The sequence below is a fragment of the Magnolia sinica genome, chromosome 8 (genome assembly GCF_029962835.1).
Source record: "Magnolia sinica isolate HGM2019 chromosome 8, MsV1, whole genome shotgun sequence".
Lineage (NCBI taxonomy): Eukaryota > Viridiplantae > Streptophyta > Magnoliopsida > Magnoliales > Magnoliaceae > Magnolia > Magnolia sinica.
In genome coordinates, this window is record NC_080580.1 from 41976051 (window position 1) to 41996314 (window position 20264).

Below are 20264 nucleotides of genomic sequence, written 5' to 3' on the forward strand. Positions count from 1 at the left end.
AGAGGTAATTGAGGTTATGGCTGCCAATCAATTGGTCAATTAATCGGGAAGACAACCTCAACCTAGGGTTAAGGAAGTCCAGGATGAGAATGAGGTGCATTAAGCACCCCGGCCTCGTGCTTTGGGAGACTATTTACAACCGATGGGGGTGAGCACACCCTTATACATGGTTTTTCCAGAAAATACGGGATACATGGTTATTAAGCCAGGGGTGATCCAACTCCTTCCAAAATTTCATGGACTTAAATCTGAAAGTCCATATTTGCACTTGAAAGAGTTTGATGAGATCATAGCTACTTTATATTTCCCAAACGTGTCTAAGGACACGGTCAAACTGAAACTCTTTCCCTTTTCTTTGAAAGAGAAAGCTAAGACGTGGTCGCATTCACTACGTCCCAGATCTATTAGCACATGGAATGACATGATAAGGGAGTTCATAAAGAAAATTTTTCCATATCATAAAACGAACACCCTTAGAAAGTCAATCACGAACTTCGCCCAAAAGGAGGATGAAACATTTTTCCAATGTTGGGAGCAGTTCAAGGATCTTGTCAGTTCATGCCCACACCACGGTTTTGAAATGTGGCGCATTACACACTTTTTTTATGATGGACTAACTTCTTCCATACACCAATTAGTTGAGACAATGTGCAATGGGAAATTCATGAATAAAAATGTTGATGATGTGTGGGACTAGTTGGATAGACTTGCTGAAAATGCACAATCATGGGACACCTCCCCAAAATCAAGCACCACTTCTAGGCCCACTCAATCAAAGGAGAAGGACAAATTATACCTTCTGAAAGAGTATGATGATATCAATGTTAAAGTGTCTAATCTCATAAGAAAATTTGAGGCCATGGAACTAAAGAAGGATAAGGTTAAGGAAACTATTTGCGGTATTTGTGCTTACAACGTTCACACAACTGAAAATTGTCCAACAATACCTACCTTTTAAGAGGTGCTGAATAAGCAATCTAATGCTGTGAACAATTACCAAAGACCTTTCAATGGACATACCTCCAATACATACAATCCTAGTTGGAGAAATCATCCAAACTTCAGTTGGAGAAATGGATAAACTGCTACTCCTCAGGGTTTCTTCAACCAAATTTCAAATCAAGGGAAACCTCAAGAGGATCCGATTCTAAAACATCTTCAAAATCAAGAGCTTTTCAATCAGGGGAAGCTACAAGCCTTTCAAGACCTCACAAAGGCCATACAAGGACTTGAGACTAAAAGTGCGATTGGGAACAAGGGGAGCCTTCCAACTCAACCTCTTCCTAATCCAAAACCACAATATGAAGTTAGCCACCCGAGCTCTTCAAATTAGATGGAGCAAGCTAAATCTATTACCACTCTTATGAGTAGGAAGACCATTGACAAAACTATTCTGGTTAAGGGTGAAAAGCCTATCGACCCAGAAGAGGATAACGATGATAGACCTATTACTGCTCCACAAGAATTAGAACCGGAACTTCAAGGCAAGTCGATTGCACCATTCCCCCAATGGTTGGTTCCATCAAAACCTCTCTCTAAGTCTCAGGACAATGTAGTGGTGTTGAAACAAGTGAATGTTAATATTCCTCTACTTGATGCCGTAAAATAAATTTCCTCATATGCCAAATTTCTGAAAGACTTGTGTACGACCAAAAGACAATAAAGTACCAACAAGAAAATTTTTCTGACAAAAAAAGTGAGTGTCATCCTAAAGCAAGATGTGCCACAAAGTACAAAGATCCCAATAGCCCAACCATCGCTTGTGTAATTGGGAACTACCAGATTGAGCACGCGCTTCTTGACTTAAGAGAAAGCGTAAATCTGATCCCATACTCGGTCTACGAGCAACTGGGTACAGGTGAATTAAAACCTACCTGGACCATATTACAACTTGTCGATTGCTCAGTTCGTGTACTGAAATGGATAATTGAGGATGTGTTGGTCCAGGTTGACAGATTCTACTTCTAAGTAGATTTTATCATCTTGGATACTCAACCCATCGTGGACATGAGCACTCAAATTCTTAACATCCTTGGTCACCCATTCCTTACCACATCAAATGCATTCATTAATTGCAGGAATGGAGTTATGAGTATGTCTTTCGGAAATTTGACATTGGAGTTGAATATCTTTTTCAACACAAGTAAACAGTCAAAGGATGAAGATGATGTCCATGATGTTAACTTGATTGATTCTTTCGTGGATGATAGAACTTTGATGACCTTATCCTCTGACCCTCTAGAGATGTGCTTGGCCCACTCCCATTATTTAGATGATAATATGATTAGGAAGATAGGTGTCATGCTTGATACTGTGCCAGTACCTAAAGTTAACCAGTGGATGCCACAATTCGAGGAATTGCCCCAAACTGATGTAGTGTCTCTACCATCTAGCCTCAAGGCATCGAAGCATAACCTAAAACTTTTGCCCTCTGATTTGAAATATGTATATTTAGGTCAAGATGAGACATACCTGGTGGTCATTTCATCCCACCTTGAGCAAGAACAAAAGAGTATGCTCATCTCTACTCTCACTGAGCATAAGGGAGCCCTTGGATGGTCGATTACGGATCTTAAGGGAATTGACCCTTTGATTTGTACTCACCGCATTCATCTTGAGGACAATGCGAAGACCTCATGATAACCACAACATAGACTAAATCCAAACATGAAGGAAGGGGTTAAAGCCGAGGTTCTTAAGCTATTGGATGTGGGTATCATATACCCGATATCCGATAGCCAATGGGTGAGTCCAACTCAGGTGGTTCCTAAGAAGTCCAGAATCACCATTATAGCCAATATCAATAATGAACTCGTGCCAACCAGAGTTACTACTGGTTGAAGAATGTGCATTAACTACAGGAAGTTGAATACCACTACAAGGAAGGACCACTTTCCTTTGCCCTTTATTGATCGAATCTTGGAAAGGCTAACTATTCATTCCTATTACTACTTCCTTAACAGGTATTAGGGCTACAACCAGATAGAAATAGCTCTTAAAGATCAAGAAAAGACTACATTCACATGTCTCTCCAGTACCTTTGCTTACCGAAGGATGCCATTCGGGCTATGTAATGCCCCCACCACTTTTCAGCGATGCATGTTGAGTATTTTTTCTAACATGATGGGGCAATATCTAGAGGTCTTCATGGACGACTTCTGTCTTTGGTCCATCTTTCAGCGATTGCTTAGAAAATCTTAAATGTGTGTTGAAAAGATGTGAGGAAAAGAATTTGGTACTAAATTGGAAGAAGTATCATTTCATGGTTCGTAAGAAAATTGTCCTTGGACATATCATCTCGTCCAAAGGAATTCAGGTAGGTAAGGCTAAAATTGATCTTATCTCTAACCAACCTCCACCCAAGAACATACGAGACGTGCGATCCTTCTTAGGACACGCTAGGTATTATAGGAGATTCATAAAAGACTTTAGTCACCTCTCTCCTCCTCTATGTAATCTACTTCAAAAGGATGCACCATACGAGTGGACTAAGCAATGTCATGAAGCTTTTAATAAGCTCAAGAGCATGTTAACCACTTCACCTATCATGTAGCCACCCGATTGAAGCCTTCTTTTTGAACTTATGTGTGATGCGTCTGACTATGCTATTGGGGTTGTGTTACGCCAGAGAAAAGAAAAAAAGCCCTATGTTATTCATTATGCAAGTAAGATGCTAAATTTGGCCCAAGTGAATTACTCTACTACAGAAAAAGAACTCTTGGTCGTAGTATTCGCTTTGGACAAATTTAGTTCTTACTTGATCAGATCCAAGATCATTAACTACACCGATCATGCGGTGCTCATGTATCTTCTTTCTAAGAATGATACTAAGCCTCACTTAATAAGATAGATCCTCCTACTCTAGGAATTTGATTTAGAAATAAAAGATAAAAGAGAGTACAGAATGTAGTGGCTGACCATCTTTTCCGTCTTAATCACTCTGATTCCCTTGAGACGAAACATATAAATGATATGTTCCTTGACGAACAATTGTTCAAAGTCTCTCATTCACCTTGGTATGCTGATATTGCTAATTATCTTGTCACAGGTTTCACGCCAACACATTGGACTGCGCAAGATAAGAAAAAATTCTTCGCCGAGGTTCGTAAGTTCTTCTGGGATGATCCATATTTGTTTAAATATTACCCAGACCAAATCCTAAGGAGATGTGTGCCAGACAATGAATACCAGAGTGTCATCTCCTTCTGTCATTCTCAGGCCTATAGTGGTCACTTTTCTGCTAAAAAGACCACGACTAAGATTTTGCAGTGTGGCTTTTACTGGCCCACTATGTTTAGGGACACTCATGAGTTTTGCAAAGCTTGTGAGCGTTGTCAGAAGTTGGGAGCATTGTCCCGTCGAAATATGATACCTTTAAACCTCATTCTGATCATTGAAGCATTTGATTGATGGGGCATCGATTTCATAGGACCATTCCTCCAATCCTTTGGAAATTTATACATTTTGCTAGCACTATACTATGTCACTAAATGGGTCGAAGTGATTCCATGCCAGAACAATGACCATTAAACGGTCATTAAGTTTTTATAAGAGAAGATCATTTCCCGATTAGGAACACCTCGAGCCATCATTAGTGATAGGGGCTCATATTTTTGTAATAGGCCATTCGCGAACTTAATGAAGAAATATGCCATCTCTCATAAGGTGAGCACTCCATATCACCCACAAGCAAGTGGTCAAGCTGAGATTTCTAATAGGAAAATTAAACACATCTTGAAAAAGACGGTTAACCCTGATTGAAAGGATTGGTCCATCCGATTGACCGATGTTTTATGGGCTTACCGTACTGCATTTAAAACCCCTATTGGAATGTCTCCATTTAGACTTGTCTATGAGAAGGCTTACTACTGACCTGTGGAGTTGGAACATAGGGCATATTGGGCGATCAAAATTTTAAATTTCAATTTAGACAATGCTTGCTTGCTACGTAAACTTCAATTGAATGAACTTGAAGAACTCCGGAATTATGCGTACGAGAACTCAGGAATTTACAAGGATAGGATGAAAGTGTTTCATGACCAACATATTCTTCGAAAATCATTTACACCAAGTCAGAAAGTCCTCTTGTATAATTCTCGGTTACATCTCTTTCTGAAAAAAACTTCAATCTCGTTGGACCGGCCCTTTCACTATTACTAATGTATATCCTCATGGGGCTGTCGAGATAAAGAATCCAAATGATGGAAATGAATTCAAAGTAAATGAATATCAACTAAAGCCATTTATTGAAAATTTCGATTCAAAGGACATCTCCACACCTTTGAGTGATCCTGTTTGCCAGGATTGATCTCCTAGTCTGATGGAGGTATAGGTAAGTTCAACGCTTTCATAGGACTAAGGTAGTTTGCTTATACTTTATTGAGTTTTGTTTGTGCTAACCCATTTTATGCTGAGATTCATAGAAAAGCTTCCATTTTTCTTCTTTCAAGTACTATCTTTCCAACACCATCTCCTTTATTTTTGTTGCCTCTTTTGCATTCACATGATTATTTCTTGTACATTGAGGACAATGTCGAATTTTTGTGGGGGTGTGGGGGATTAGGTGACCTAATCAGTGTTTTCTCAGTTTTGAGCAAAAATTTTACAAATTTTTCAAAGTTTTGAGTTGAAATCTGTTTGGAAAACGAGAAATTGTGCATTTAAGAATGCTTTGAGTATGATGAGACAAGAGATTGGATTTTAAATTGTGGGAGCTTAATCATCTAAGAAAAAGTTTGAATATCATATTAATCTAAACCATAAGACACGTCCAATTTGCTTTCTTGGAATGTGCTTGAGTTTCTAATTGTTAGTATGTGAATCATTGTTAGATATTGAGAATTCAATCTAGAGAATCTTATCCACCTTAAAAGATGAAAGACCAGTTTAAAAAAATAGGAGATCGACAAAGAGGTCATAAAGAATAAAGAATGACAACATCTTTGAGGGGAATGAAAAATTTCTTTGAAAAGGATGTAATGTCTAAAAAAGAGGAATAAATAATAGTGACCGTCGATATAAAATCAAAAACTGAAAAAAGAATGGAAAAGGGGATAGGTTTAGAGTCGGTACTTGAGTTTTCAACTAATCTTATTATGATGAACATGGCTAACATTACGAAATAAAAGCGGTCTTTTGAGAAGTAAATTAACTTTCACCAGGCACATAGGAAAACTTGATATTTGAACTTTCATTCTGATTTAAGTGATAAGAACCTACTTGATTGATTGTAGAGTTGATTTGGCTCTAAGTTTTCAAGATCCCACTATCTCACTTTATTTTGCTCATTCATACTTGATTGTATAAAAGATTGTTTTCTGAAAAAGGATTTCGAACTTGAGATTGGAAATTATTTATCGCATATTTTACTAAGGACTAGCAAAATGCTAGTTGAGAGTTGTGATGAGGATCAAATATTACATATTATCCCCCATTTATTTCTTAGTTTTACAAACATAATATGGCTTAATGATATATTTTACATGTGTTTATGTTGTAATGTGAATTTAAGAGCTTGGATTGAAAAAAATGCTAAAAGCATGGATTTAATGCTCAAGAATCATCAACTATAGAATGGATCTTTAGAGACCAAGATGGAAGATTTTAAGACCCCGAGATTCAAGAAAATCAAGTGGAAAAGGAAGGAAGTGTAGAAATTAGTGCAAAAATTCATAGGATTTAAGCTTCGATGTCATCGAAGGCCTTAGATGACATCGAAAGCTGGTCGATGGCATTGAAGAATTACAGAAAAAAGAGCATGGTTACTGGACAAATTGGATGCAATTTTCGATGACATCGAAGACAGTTCGATGACATTGAAGGCTAGTCTTTGATGACATCGAACACAGTTAGATGACATCGAAGAATTATAAGAAAATCAAGTTTAGTCGCTAGACAAATTAGATATATTATTCGATGACATCGAAGGCTGTTCGATGACATCGAAGCCAATCTGTCGATGACTTCGAAGGATGTTCGATGACATCGAACCGGTTACGCGGAATGCGTTAATTTGATCCGGTTTTGCGATTTTGCGGAACTTTGCTTATAAATAGGGGTTCCTAGGCACTTTTTAAGATATCTAGGGTTTGGAGGAGTAGAGCAAAAGGGCGGAGCCGCTTCCCAAGAGTTTTTCTTCTCTTTTCCTTAATTTTTAATGCTTTCTTCTAAGGTTTTTAATTCAATCATGTCTATGGTTGGCTAAATCCCTTAGCAAGAGCTAAGGGGTGAAGCTTGTAGCATGGTTGGCATATTTTTCTTGTTTGATTCTTGTTATTGTTGAACTCCTTTGATTCTAGTTCGATATTTAAGTAATACTTTGTGTTTAATGGTTTGTTGTGACTGAAATTACAATAGATCTGCAATAGCTTGAAGTATTTTCTTTTTTTGTTTGGAGTTTGTGGAAATAAGAAATCCTGTTGTTCTCCATCATCCCATGGGCATGGATGGGTGATGGAATCTCTTCTATCTTCACAAATCTCCCATGATAGTTGTTAGATCGGTATATCCTGTTGTCAACCATTGTCTCCTAGGCATGGTCAGGTGATTAAATCACTTCCAATCTTCACGACGTTCATCCGTAGGGAATTAGGTCAAAGGAAGTTCTAACCTGATCTTATTGAATATCTTCTAATTGGATAGGATAGGACTCCAATTCCAATTGAGTGCCTTGAATCAAATAAGGGAACATTCTAATAACTGCAAGTGGATCCCTAGAATCCCTAGTTCCCACTTTTAAATTTTCTAGTTTCTAAATTCATCCTCTCACAATTACTCTCAATTTTCCTGATTTAGGTCAAATCTTCTCCTAGTTTTGATTCTAATTACTTTTAGAATAGACACACAAGATTACTCCCTGTGAATTTGACCTCGGTCTTACCGAGATTATTACTACATCGCGACCCTACACTTGGGGTTGTAAACAGTCATTCTGTGAAAGGTAACAGAGTGTTCTTCCCTGGCCGTTTTGGAGGTCCTTGGTCATGACTAGCATTGGTCAACATCTCCGCATTGTGCATATATGCTCGAGCTTGTTTTTCCTTGGTGACTAGTCCATTTTTACCCATAACAGGTTGAGTGCATATCTTGATCCTACCACGTAGACAAGAATTCATCTCTTGATGCCACATGTTGATAATTGTTATCTCTTTCCACACATGAATGTGTAGTGGGTCGTGAACTTGAACAACCCGGTATCATTGTTACTTCATAGCTTCTTAAACAGCTTCAGCCGTAAAGACTACATATGAGCAATGCTATCGTACATCGGTCGAATCTATCACTTGTTGTGACCATCAATCATGTGGCCCCTATCACTAGTCGATTCTACCCACTATGATTAGTCGATTCTACCATGTGAGTGAGATACTGACATGTTCTCCATGACACTAGCCAAGTATACTAACTCCTTTTAAACTACTTGTGACTTTTCAAATTTTGATTACATTCTTACATTAGACTTATTCTTTTTAAACTACTAACGACTTTTCAATTTTTTATCACATTCATATCCAAAATGATCTTATGCGTTTTTCATTGAGATCTTTGTGCCACATGGCATGACATCATCTGGGTTGTAGGATCAGACGTGGTCAGATGACCTTTGTCGATAGGCTCGAGTCGCGTGTGGCCCCTCCTAAAATTGGAATCGAGAAAGGTTGAAGAAAAGCTTCTTTGCCGGGTGGTACTTTTTCTCAGTGTTCTAGAAGTTCCCTTGTAAATTACACCAGCAACGCTTGACTGAAAGAGGAACCTTAATGGCATTCGTTAATGCTAAGATGAAGGGAACATTTTGTATCTGATCTGAACTTAAGAGGTGGGGGCCACTTCCACCATGATCTGCCCATAAGCAAGCCCGCCAACTAGTGTCACCGATCTCACGTCCGCCAGATGCAATTAGAAAATACTTCCTTTTAGTCCGCTGGATCATCCGTAAAAATATTCCACCATACCATGATGATCAACCTGATATGAAATCAGGGAGGCTGTTCCGAGGACACGGACATCAAAATCAATGGACGTCCGATTGTATGACTACCGCTTACTGAGGTGGCCCATTTTAATGAGCGGATTAGCCTGATTCTCATCTCAGGTGATCATCATTGTGCGGCCAACCTTTTGCATGGATTGGATATTCTATACTTGTGAGATGTTGGGGGGATAAAGAAACAATGGCTGTATCTGATCATTTCTCAATGACCAAGTCACCCTTACCTGTCCTGTGATAAGGAAATCTAACTGCTTGCGGATATAATGAGAAAATGAATATAAAAATTGCCGCCACCTAAGGCTGACGTACCAGCAATGGCTCAGCAAAATGATGTTTAGATATGTCGTATGACTATCTTTCCACTCTACTCATCCAATCCACATTCAATGCATCCAAAACCATCTCTTTTTCTCATCCATTCTTGTTTCATGCGTTTATTTGACATATCATTGGCACCACACCAAACCAGGGCTGCGTGCAGATGGCTTCGGCCTAGAGTCTGAATTGGTCAGGGAGAGGTACTACTGAAAATTTCATTTTTCTAGCACTGGGCCCAACCCAATGAAAAGCCTACACAACATTCTCCTTTTCACTAGGGCCATCAAAATGGTCAGGCCGGGGTCGAATAGGCCTGGCCTCTGCCCGTTAGACCTGGTCTTCCCAGGCCCAGCCTGTCCACAGCAATACCCTTTGCGAGTAGTTTATGGTTTCCTTTCATTACATGTCATTGATGTGAAAGATACCCCTATAAAATCCAACCTCCAGAACCACAAATCATTAACCACACCCCGCAACCCCCTTCAGTCCACCTTCGGATTTATAATAATAAAATTAAAATTTTAAAAAATTAATAATAATAATAATAATAAATAAATAAATAAAATAATCCAAGCATTGGTTCCCTACACAGGATAGATGACACCGACCGCCTCCCCGAGAAGGGCATTTAGCTGTCCGGCATCATCTTCCTGTGGAGGCAACCTGACATGCATGTTGATGACAGGTCAGCCTCAAACAAGAAGTAGCATGATGATGACCGCGTTTGCAGCCATATGATTCCCCACACTAAGGTAACGTATTTGCATTGGGTCCTTACTCACGCCTTGGTGGTAGACTCACAAGACATGAGGTCATCCGTTCAAGTACCCATTGTGGTGAAACCCTGCTGTGGTGTTAGTGCATGGCTGTGTGTGGGGTGAGTGCGTGTGTAAAATAAAATAAAATAAAATTGAAAGGAAACCTATTTGCATCTGCTACTCAGAATTTTCATACATTTGGGTCATGAACATGACTTTGACCTTCAAAGTGAGTGGTTGTCTGCCGCCCCTTTTCTTGTACCATATTCCTAAATGAAACAACATTTAGGGTACAGTAATGAACAGTTGCTTTCCATCCATTGATTGAACTTGGATGCTTCAGCAGATTTGTAAGGGCAGTTTACACGTAAATACACTGCCGACGCTAGTTGAAATGGGGGGGGGGAGGGGAAGGGAGGGGAGGAATGGGAAAAGGCCACCTGCCTGAAGGCCATCATGACTACTCATCAAGCCCATAGTCCTCCCCAAAGTACTTATCTAGCAACCCGTTTGCCATGTTTCTCAGGTCTTTGTTCTCGTGGAATTGGAATCTTTCCATGGCATCAATACCGTCCTCCCTCTCTACAAGCTTGGGGCCCTCTCCGTTGGGCAGCCCTCTCATCACCTGCGCACAATTATGTTATATAATTTTATTCAACGTGAATGAAGGTGGAAAGGATAGAAGGGAGACACTCTTCACACCTAACATGCAAAATTAGTCCTCAATGCCACCGTCACCATCATTTGAGTTACACTTGTTGGCATGCATATTATATGCTCATGGCCATACCCATGGTTTTAAGATGAGTCAACTTGGACTTGGTCAAACCCAATTTGGTTCGACAGCATAAGCCACCCAAATGATTCAACGCTGACTAGGACATGTCAGGCCGATTCACCCCCAACTCAGGGGGGTCCCAACCTGACTCGAGAGTCAAGACGGAACAAGTTGGTCCAAGTTGCCAAGTCTTTTAACCATGGCTATACCCAGAGCCCATGAGCCCTGAAAAGTGATGATCCACAGCCGTATAGCCCTACCTTGTATAGCCCACAGCCCTAAATCGCACCATTCAGACTATCCTACCATCTGATGGGTGGCATTGAAGCATATGTTGTAATTTGTAACAATAAAGTAAAAAGTTTCTGTTTCACAGGCAGAAATTGATGAGTTGGACAACAATGATTGTCTAATTGGTACAAACTTTGGGATGTTAATGCACTGTAGGGCCCACAATAAGACAGTCATATACGAGTGCTATTTCCACAATGGATATGGTACAACAAGGGTTTTCTACCAGTCATGCCTCATGACAGATAAAACTGCCTCCAAACAAAAAAAAAAAAAATGTATTCTAGGATGCACAAATAAAGAAAATAATGATAATGCCAGAAGAATCAGTAAATGGGCTTCTTCTTTTCTTTTTCTTTTTTTGTCTTTTTCTTTTCTTTTCTTTTCTTGTTTTTTTTTTTTTTTTTTTTTTTTTTTTGCATGCATGTGTGTATGTTTCTAAAGTCCATGCTATCCTCATGACATGGGTTAGGGACCACGGTTTACAGATTCCTACGCAGCCAACACTACATGCATTCCTCTTTCGTGAAAAGAATCAGAAAAGGCTTTAAATTCTATTAATTACATAGAGAACATTTTGGAAGAAAATAGATTAGCTTTGAGATGAAGTACAATAAATCAGTCAGTCTTAGCACAATTTTGTAACAAGAATATTTTCATCAAAATCAGATATCATATTTTCCAAACAATTTCGGCATATGTCAATATGATAGATCCATCAAACAATGAAAGTTTTAAGCCCTTGAAAGTTTTCATGTCAGCAGGTAAAACAGTACTTCGACCGAGGCAACTTCACCTTTGAAAACTTCCATTCTAAGCAGGGTATCCCAAATCGGTTACGTATCGGCCGTAACGGCCGATACGTAACGGTAACGGTGGGACCCGTTACGCGATACGGGGTCGAAACGGCCGTTATGGATTTCTGTGACCGTAACGGCCGTTACGGGGCCGTTACGGGCCATAACGGCCGTTACAGACCCGTAACGGCTGTTACGGGCCCTGAAAAAAAAAAACAAAAAAAAACAAAAAAAAAAACCTTACCTTTTTTTGCTTTCTTCTCTTCTTCTTCTTCTCTTTCTTCTTCTTCTTCTTCTTCTTCTCGAGCAGCTGCGGCTGCGGCTTCTCGCGGCTTCTTCCTGTTCTTCTTCTTCTTCTTCCTCTCTCTCTCTCACTCTCTCTCCTTCCTGTTCTTCTTCTTCTTCCTCTCTCTCTCTCAATCTCTTCTTTCCCCCTTTCCCTCTTTTTTTCTTTTCTTTCTTTCCCTCTGTTTTTTCTTTTCGTTTCCCTCTCTCTCCTTTCTTTTTTTTAGGTACGTGTCACGCAAAGACGAGCACTGACACTCCTCGAGCTCCGAGTTGTACGAACGGTTCAAAGGAGATCAAAGTTATATCGGCTCCACGGTGATGTATTTATCACATCTACACCGTTCATCTATTTTCAGAGATCATTTGAGAGCACCAGCCAAAAAATAAATTATATCCAGAGATCATGTGGACCACGCCAAAAATAGCAGCAGAGATAATGATTTTCACAATTAATTCGTAGGGCGCACGGTAATGTTTATTGGGCCCCCGTAATGTATATATTTTACCCATATCGTCCATCCATTTTGCCACGTCATTTTAAGTCAGGATTCAAAAAATTAATAATATCCAAATCTCAGGTGGACCACACCATAGAAAATAATGGTTATAGAATGCTCACCATTAAAAATTACTTAAAGTCCACTGTAATGTTTATTTTCAATCTAACCTGTTAATTGGGTCACATTGACGTGGATGAAGGGAAAACACACATGTCAACTTGATCTAAAACTTTTCTAGCCCCCAATAAATTTTTAACGGTGAACGTTTAATTATTGTTGTTTCTTATGGTGCAATCTACCTGAGCTTTGGATGTGCCTCATTTTTGGGCTCATGCCCTAAAATTATTTGGCAAAATAGATGGATGGTGTAGATATAACACATTTATCACGGGTTAGGCCCAAAAAACTTTGACACGTGTGCTGCACTTTACATCCGAGTCCCTCATAATTCAAGCTTTAAAAAATTGTACACGAGACATATATTAACTTGAAATTTGACAATTAAATTATGGATTGCAATTGCTAACTCACAATGCCAAAATCAAATTATTTGAATAGTTTTAATTATTAATTTGTGAACTTTTATTTTTTAAAATAGGGCCTTTTGATTTTTTTTTATTTTTTATGATTCACTATCCAATAAATGTCCACCAATTTATAAGTGGGATAATCACAATAAATGTCATGAATTTGAGGCTGATTTGGAGAATAGATTGGTCCTCCAAGTCAGCCCCAAATTGGCAACACCATCTACCTAAATTTAATTTCATTTTTTTAAAGAACTATTGGGAGAAATGATATCAAGTTGTTAAGTATATAAATTACATATTTAAAAAATTAAATATATGAATTTTGTAGTCAAATTCAAATTACCTGGTTAAAAAATTAATCAGACAGTCCGATACAACTTCTTACCAAAGAGTGGACCGTTACACCATTATAAACATGTTCCAATTTATAAATGAATGCATATTTGGAATGCTTAGAATATTTCGGATTTAATCCATATTTTTTCATATTTTTTTGGCAAAAAAAAAAATTGCACCGTTACGGGCCGTTACACCCCTGTATCACCGTTACGCCCCCGTATCCGTATCGGTTTCGGAGGGCACCGTTACGCCAACCGATACCGATACGGGACACCTTGATTCTAAGAGATACTCGTTTCTATAGGAAAATAATTCTAGACTGCAAGATGCAGTATTACTGCTCGTCTTATTCTTGTATCAAATTCAAAATCACATGAAGTATGGATTACCCGCTAATTGGGGTCGGCTTTGCCATTGCTGTTTAACTAACCATTTCATCTTCTTACAACTGGTTGATGTTATTTCAGAAAATTCTTAGGTGCAGGTGTAGAATTCTCGAAGGCGAGTCATTCTTGGATATGTACTGAGAAGTTGATTGGTTACCAGTTTACTAGAAGATTCTGAAGAACATAAGCAGTGCATTTTACTGGCATGTGCTGAGAAACTTCAAGCAAAAGGATGAGGGAGGGCAGCAAGGTATTTTGGAATTCAAGGAGCTGAATTGGACTGCACACTGGAAATTGTACGTGGTATAGGAACGAGTTGGACATAAAATGTATGAGAGAGTGAAGCATCCTGCAGAAGATGCCTTCCAATATTGAAGTTTTAAATAAAGATGGAAAATATTAGTACGAGCAGAAGTTTTCAGCAATGCCTACTGACAAGCTGAGCTACATGCAATATTCTATCACATGTCAGAGAACTGAAGGATTCCTTTGGAATCTCTCATCACCATAAAATGATTTTGACAAACTAAAGCAACATAACAGCTGGACACATTGTCTGACAAAGAGCAAGCCCATCCCAGGCTCTTGATCAAGGGTATGCATTATCCAACAATCTAGATTGAAGTGTTGACCACTATGAGGGTGTGCAATACTTCGAAGATTTTCTATTGGGAATGAATCTGATGATGCTTGGGTTACTAGTTCTGATATATCCGCCTTAGCTATTTCTTCTTTTTAAATTGGTATGTGTGGAGGTTGTGGAAGTAGAGATCATATATGTGCTCATTATGTCGTGACAAATCATTCTGTGGACTTCTGCCGGGATCTTTAGGGGAATCCTCTAAGAGTCAATCAAAACACTTGGGGTTGATGATTTTGCGGATGGTAGACCCACTACTTTTACTTCGCCAAATGTTGATGGTGATCATATTAATGTCATATTATCACAGGAAGACTACGCGGTTCCTCTCTTCAAGTGCCTCTACGTCCAACAATGTAACTTCCACTTTGGGCCCATTCAAGTAAATTGTATCCTATCATAGCATCCCTCCCCCTGGATAATCGATTCTGAGGCGCATGATCATATTTTTAGTAACCGTAGTTCTTTTTCCACCTAATATGTTCGTTATGTTAGCTTATGGTACCTCATTCAACATTGTTGGACTTGGTACTCCTCAACCTAACACATTTGTGTCCTTATCATTTGTCTTGTAGTGCCTCCAGTCTTCTCATTAGTCTTTTATCTATAAGTAAACTAATAAATCTCTAAATTGTTGTCACATTCTTTCCTTCTCATTGTGTTTTTTAGGACCCCAAGAGGGGCAAGACAATTGGGGGAGATCGTGAAAGGAATGGCATATACTATTTGGAGAGAACCAATAGGTGTTGGGATGCTTCCTGAGGGTATCGTAATTCAGTGGCATTGTCATTTAGGTTATCCATCTCTCTAGAAGTTATAATTTGTTATTCCATCTCTTCCAAAGGTATCCTATATAGGCAATTGACTATAGGCTATTAGACTTTTCTTGGTGGTAATGTAGTCACCTTGATGAGGACATTACGCGCGCGCGCACGCCCCCCTACGCACGTATGCAAGGAGGAGGGCCCCACCATCAATCCGGATCGATGACGACGTCCAGGGAGGGCCTCCTAGTTAGAGGATTGCGTTTTGGTTCGTTGGAGTGGACCCAATAGTCATGTGAATCCCACCATGGGTTCTCATGACCGTGGCCCACTATTCTAATTAATACAGTACTTTGAGTTTTGCTTATTAATGGTATTAGGAATATCATGGACAGTTTAGATTGCTTTAATTAGTTGTTATTTTTTAGTACTTCGTCTCCAAGTAATAGGTTGCGCACATGGCACGAGTTTTGGTGTATAAGGTTTTATTATAAATAGGCACCCCTTGTAGTCTTTTTTCTCAATGAAGATTAATAAAATTGTTGTGTTTTTCTGCTCCTCTAAATTTCTGAGTTGTGGAGATTCAATTGAGTGCGAAATCCTCTCTTCCTCGAAGGGCTGACTACCGTGGTGCGAAGCCACACCTATCCCGATTCGCCCCCACCTTCTTCCATCCATATTTCTCTTCTCCTACAAGCATTCCATCTACAAATCCATCAATATTTGCAAGCGTTTCCCCATCTACAGCAGATTTTCAAAATCTGGCCCCACAGGAGGGCTGAAACTTCGACGGAGCACCACGCACAAACCGTGCATCGAATCGAGCTGAGATTTGGGGGTTTTGAAGTCCATCCTTGGCCGACCAGGGCTAAGGTGGCCTTTTTCTGAATAGTGGGCCCCACACATGTGCGGCTAGAATCACACGCACGTACGTCTGGGCCATTGCTACTATCCATACGTGCGGTACTTTTTTGGATCGTCTCTCATCTCTTTCACCCTAAATCCCTAACCCTAACCCTAAATTACTCAAATCCTCAATTCATAATCTTTCTTCAACCTTAGGATTCCCCGAATTGAAATTTGTGAACCCCTTGAATTGGGAAATTATTTTTGTGCATGTGTGGATGAATTCACCCTCCTTTGATTCTTGTTTGGTCTATAATTTTGATTGATCCGACCCTAGCACGTGTAGGCTTGGATCCGCATAAGATTCCCATTAATTGAGTGTTTGAACTTTTGGTGTGGGATGTGGAATTTTGTGTAATTGTTTCTAAACTAGTGTGTTCTAAATCTTACACATCATATTTGAATTTCATGTCCTGCATCAAATTTGGTATCAGAGCCTAGGGTTCTTGTAGGGGAATGCATTGCATGTTTAGGGTTTAGTTTGTTTATGTCCATTATGCATTAAGTATCATCATATAGAGTTGTTTAGAGGTCCATAACTTCTGATATAGGTTGCTAAACTTTCTGCTATCAGAGAATCGGCATATCTCTTTGCTGGATTTTTTGTTGACAGATTTTTTTAGGTAGATAGGTTGCTAGAAATTAAGTAGTATTGTGTCATTTTTTCCATATAGAGTCCTATATGAGCATTTAGTCCTATCTAGGCGCATATAGTCGTAGTGAAGGTCCTTAGATTGATTTAGTAGTTGTATGCCCACACGTACGGGTCATGCTTTTGGCTTGCACCCTACACTAAACATGGAGCAATTGCAAGAGCCAATGAACAAACTAACCCAGCAGTTTGAGTCTTTAGGTAGGCGCTTGGAATAACGTATGGACCAACACTCAGCTTAATGTGCGCGTTAACCAACTAGAGACTTCCACCTGGACAAACCCTACCATTGGGGAAGATGCCCAATCTCAGGCAAATGATCAGGAAGTTAGACCAAGGAATGGAGGTGTCCAAGTAATTGGTCATGGGCACGCACCCGTGCACCCACCCCGCAAGGGACATCATGATCAATATGACCCAGATGCTCAACTCCTCAAGAGAGTTGAGTAGATGCCCCTATGTTTGATGGTCACTTGGACCCTAAAGCCTTTTTAGACTGGCTGGTGGATATGGACCACTATTTTGAGTGTCCAGCCTTTCACCTAACCATCCTGATTCCTCAGACTTTTCCCTTGATTCATGGCCCTTTCCCAATCCATCTTCCCAGCCTCTACCTCTCATACCTACCATTTCTGACCCATCGTCCCAACCTCTACCTCTCATAGTTACTCTTTCCGACCCATTTTCCCAATCTCTACCTCCTATACCTACCATTCCCACACCCAGAGAGGAGATAAAGGGTATTCTAGACCATTAGATAATATCCATGTCGGACAGCGGGTTTCAGAAGTACCTGGTTAAGTGGAAGTCACGCCCAGCTTCAAATAGTAAGTGGCTCACTGAGGAACTTCAGAGACTTGATCCTGACATCTTGGAGCGGTCCATAAGTTTTATTTCACTAGTGGCAAAATCTCCGCAGCCGGGGAGAGTTGATGGAGACATCACGCGCACATGCACGCCCCCTACGCATGTAGGCAAGGAGGGCCCCACCATCGATCTGGATCGATGACGACATCCAGGGAGGGCCTCCTACTTAGAGGACTGCGTTTTGGTTCATTGGAGTGGACCCGATAGTCATGTGAATCCCACCATGGGTTCTCATGATCGTGGCCCACTATTCTAATTAATATAATACGTTAGGTTTTGCTTATTATTGGTATTAGGAATATCATAGACGGTTTAGATTGCTTTGATTAGTTATTATTTTTTATTACTTCATCTCTAAGTAATAAGTTGCGCACATGGCGCGAGTTTTGGGGTATAGAGTTTTATTATAAATAGGCACCCCTTGTAGTCTTTTTTTTCAATGAAAATTAATAAATTGCTGCGTTTTTCTGCTCCTCTAAATTTATGAGTTGTGGAGATTCAATTGGGTGCGAAACCCTCCCTTCCTCGAAGGGCTGAATACCGTGGTGCGAAGACACACCTATCCTGATTCGCCCCCACCTTCTTCCATCCATATTTCTCCTCCTACAAGCATTCCATCTGCAAATTCATCAATATTTGAGGCGTGTCCCCATCTACAGCAGATTTTCAGAATCTCGCCCTACAGGAGGGCTGAAACTTCGGCGGAGCACCACGCACAAACCGTGCATCGAATTGATTTGAGTTTGGGAGTTTTGGAGTCCATCCCTGGCCAACCAAGGTCAAGGTGGCCTTTTTCTGAATAGTGGGCCCCACACACGTGTGGCTGAGATCACACGCACGTGCGTCTGGGCCATTGCTGTTGTCCACACGTGCAGTACTTTTTTGGTCCGTCTCTCTCCTCTCTTTCACCCCTCTTTCACCCCAAATCCCTAACCCTAACCCTAAATTACTCAAATCCTCAATTTCATGCCCTTTCAACCTTAGGGTTCCCCAAATTGAAATTTGTGAACCCCTTGGATTAGAAAATTATTTCTATACATGTGTGGATGAATTTACCCTCCTTTGATTCTTGTTTGGTCTATAATTTTGATTGATCCGGCCCTAGCATGTGGAAGCCTGGATCCGCATAAGATTCCCCTTGATTGAGTGTTTGAACTTTTTGTGTGGGAAGTGGAATTTTGTGTAATTGTTTCTAAACTAGTGTGTTCTAAAGCCTAAACATCTTGCACATCATACTTGAATTTCATATCCTGCATCACACCTAGAAGAGTAAGAAGTCGAGTATTGTTGTGCGGTCCAATGTTGAAGCGGAATATAGATCCATGGCACATATAACTTGTAAACTTGTCTGGCTGAAATCACTTTTGGAAGAATTGGGATTTGTGGTTCAAGTTCAAATGCGTTAACACTGTGACAATGAAGTTGTTATGCATATTGCCAACAATCCAGTGTTCCATGAGAGGGTCGTGCACATAGAGGTCGACTGCATCTTCATTCGATCTCTTAAAAAGAAATTCACTCCATACATTTCGACCCATGATCAAATTGCATATTTGTTCACCACAACACTTAGGAAGTCTCAGTCTGAAAAGCTTATATCTAAGCTAGTGATGCAGGACAATTAACCACTTGCTCTAAAAGCTCGAATTGTTAGAGTATGGCGAATTAATCCCTTTATCTCATAGCCCAGGCCCCACATCGCATGGGTTAGGACCTCGGCCAAACCCCCTATGTGGGCCCCAAATCACATGGGCCGCCCACCCCGAGTGTGTCCCCGCATTCCACAAGCTACCCCACTTGAGCCCGGTGTGAAATGCGCATTAATCACCCTTGGTAAGGAGTCTCGAACACGAGACTTCCCCCGTGGGCCCCAAATCGCATGGGTCACCCACACCGAGTGTGCCCCTGCATCCAATAGGCGACCCCACTCGAGCCTAGTGTGAAAATGCCCCTGCATTAATCACCGAGTCTCGAACACGAGATCTCCCGCTCTGATACCAATTTAATACAGGACAATTAACCACTTGCTCTAAAAGCTCGAACTGTTAGAGTATGGCGAATTAATCCCTTTATCTCATAGCCCAGGCCCCACATCGCATGGGTCACCCACCCCGAGTGTGCCCCTGCATCCAACAGGCGACCCCACTCGAGCCCAGTGTAAAAATGCCCCTGCATTAGCTAGGCATGCAGGATATCTATGCTTCAACTTTGGAGGGATATCTAAGTGACTTAAAGAGAGATATAATCATGCAGGATATCTTTTTGGCTGTAGTATGTATGTTTGGGTAGAGTTTTATGGCCATCATTATATCCCTTTTTAAGTCACTTAAGACGGGCAATATTGTAATTTCAACAAATAAGTGAAAGCCCTAATAAAATAATAGAATAAGGACGTGTGGAGGTTGTTCTCTCTATAGCTATTCCACTCCTCTCTACCTTCCTATTTTCTCCTTTATTTACT

The 20264-nt window shown here is 40.2% G+C and overlaps 1 protein-coding gene and 1 non-coding gene across 4 annotated transcripts in view; both read right to left on the reverse strand.

Annotated features, from left to right (window-relative positions):
* Positions 1-469: 469 nt before the first annotated feature.
* Positions 470-576, reverse strand: LOC131254512 (small nucleolar RNA R71). The gene has a single exon (XR_009175623.1). It is a non-coding gene; the product is annotated as a small nucleolar RNA R71 (small nucleolar RNA).
* A 9641-nt stretch (positions 577-10217) lies between these two features.
* Positions 10218-20264, reverse strand: part of LOC131253265 (importin subunit alpha-9) — an 87995-nt gene continuing 77948 nt past the window's right edge. For all 3 annotated transcript variants that reach the window (XM_058254214.1, XM_058254210.1, XM_058254213.1), the window contains exon 11: positions 10218-10690. In XM_058254214.1, the coding sequence (XP_058110197.1) occupies positions 10526-10690 (165 nt within the window). In that variant the 3' untranslated portion in view covers positions 10218-10525. The remainder of the gene's footprint in view (positions 10691-20264) is intronic.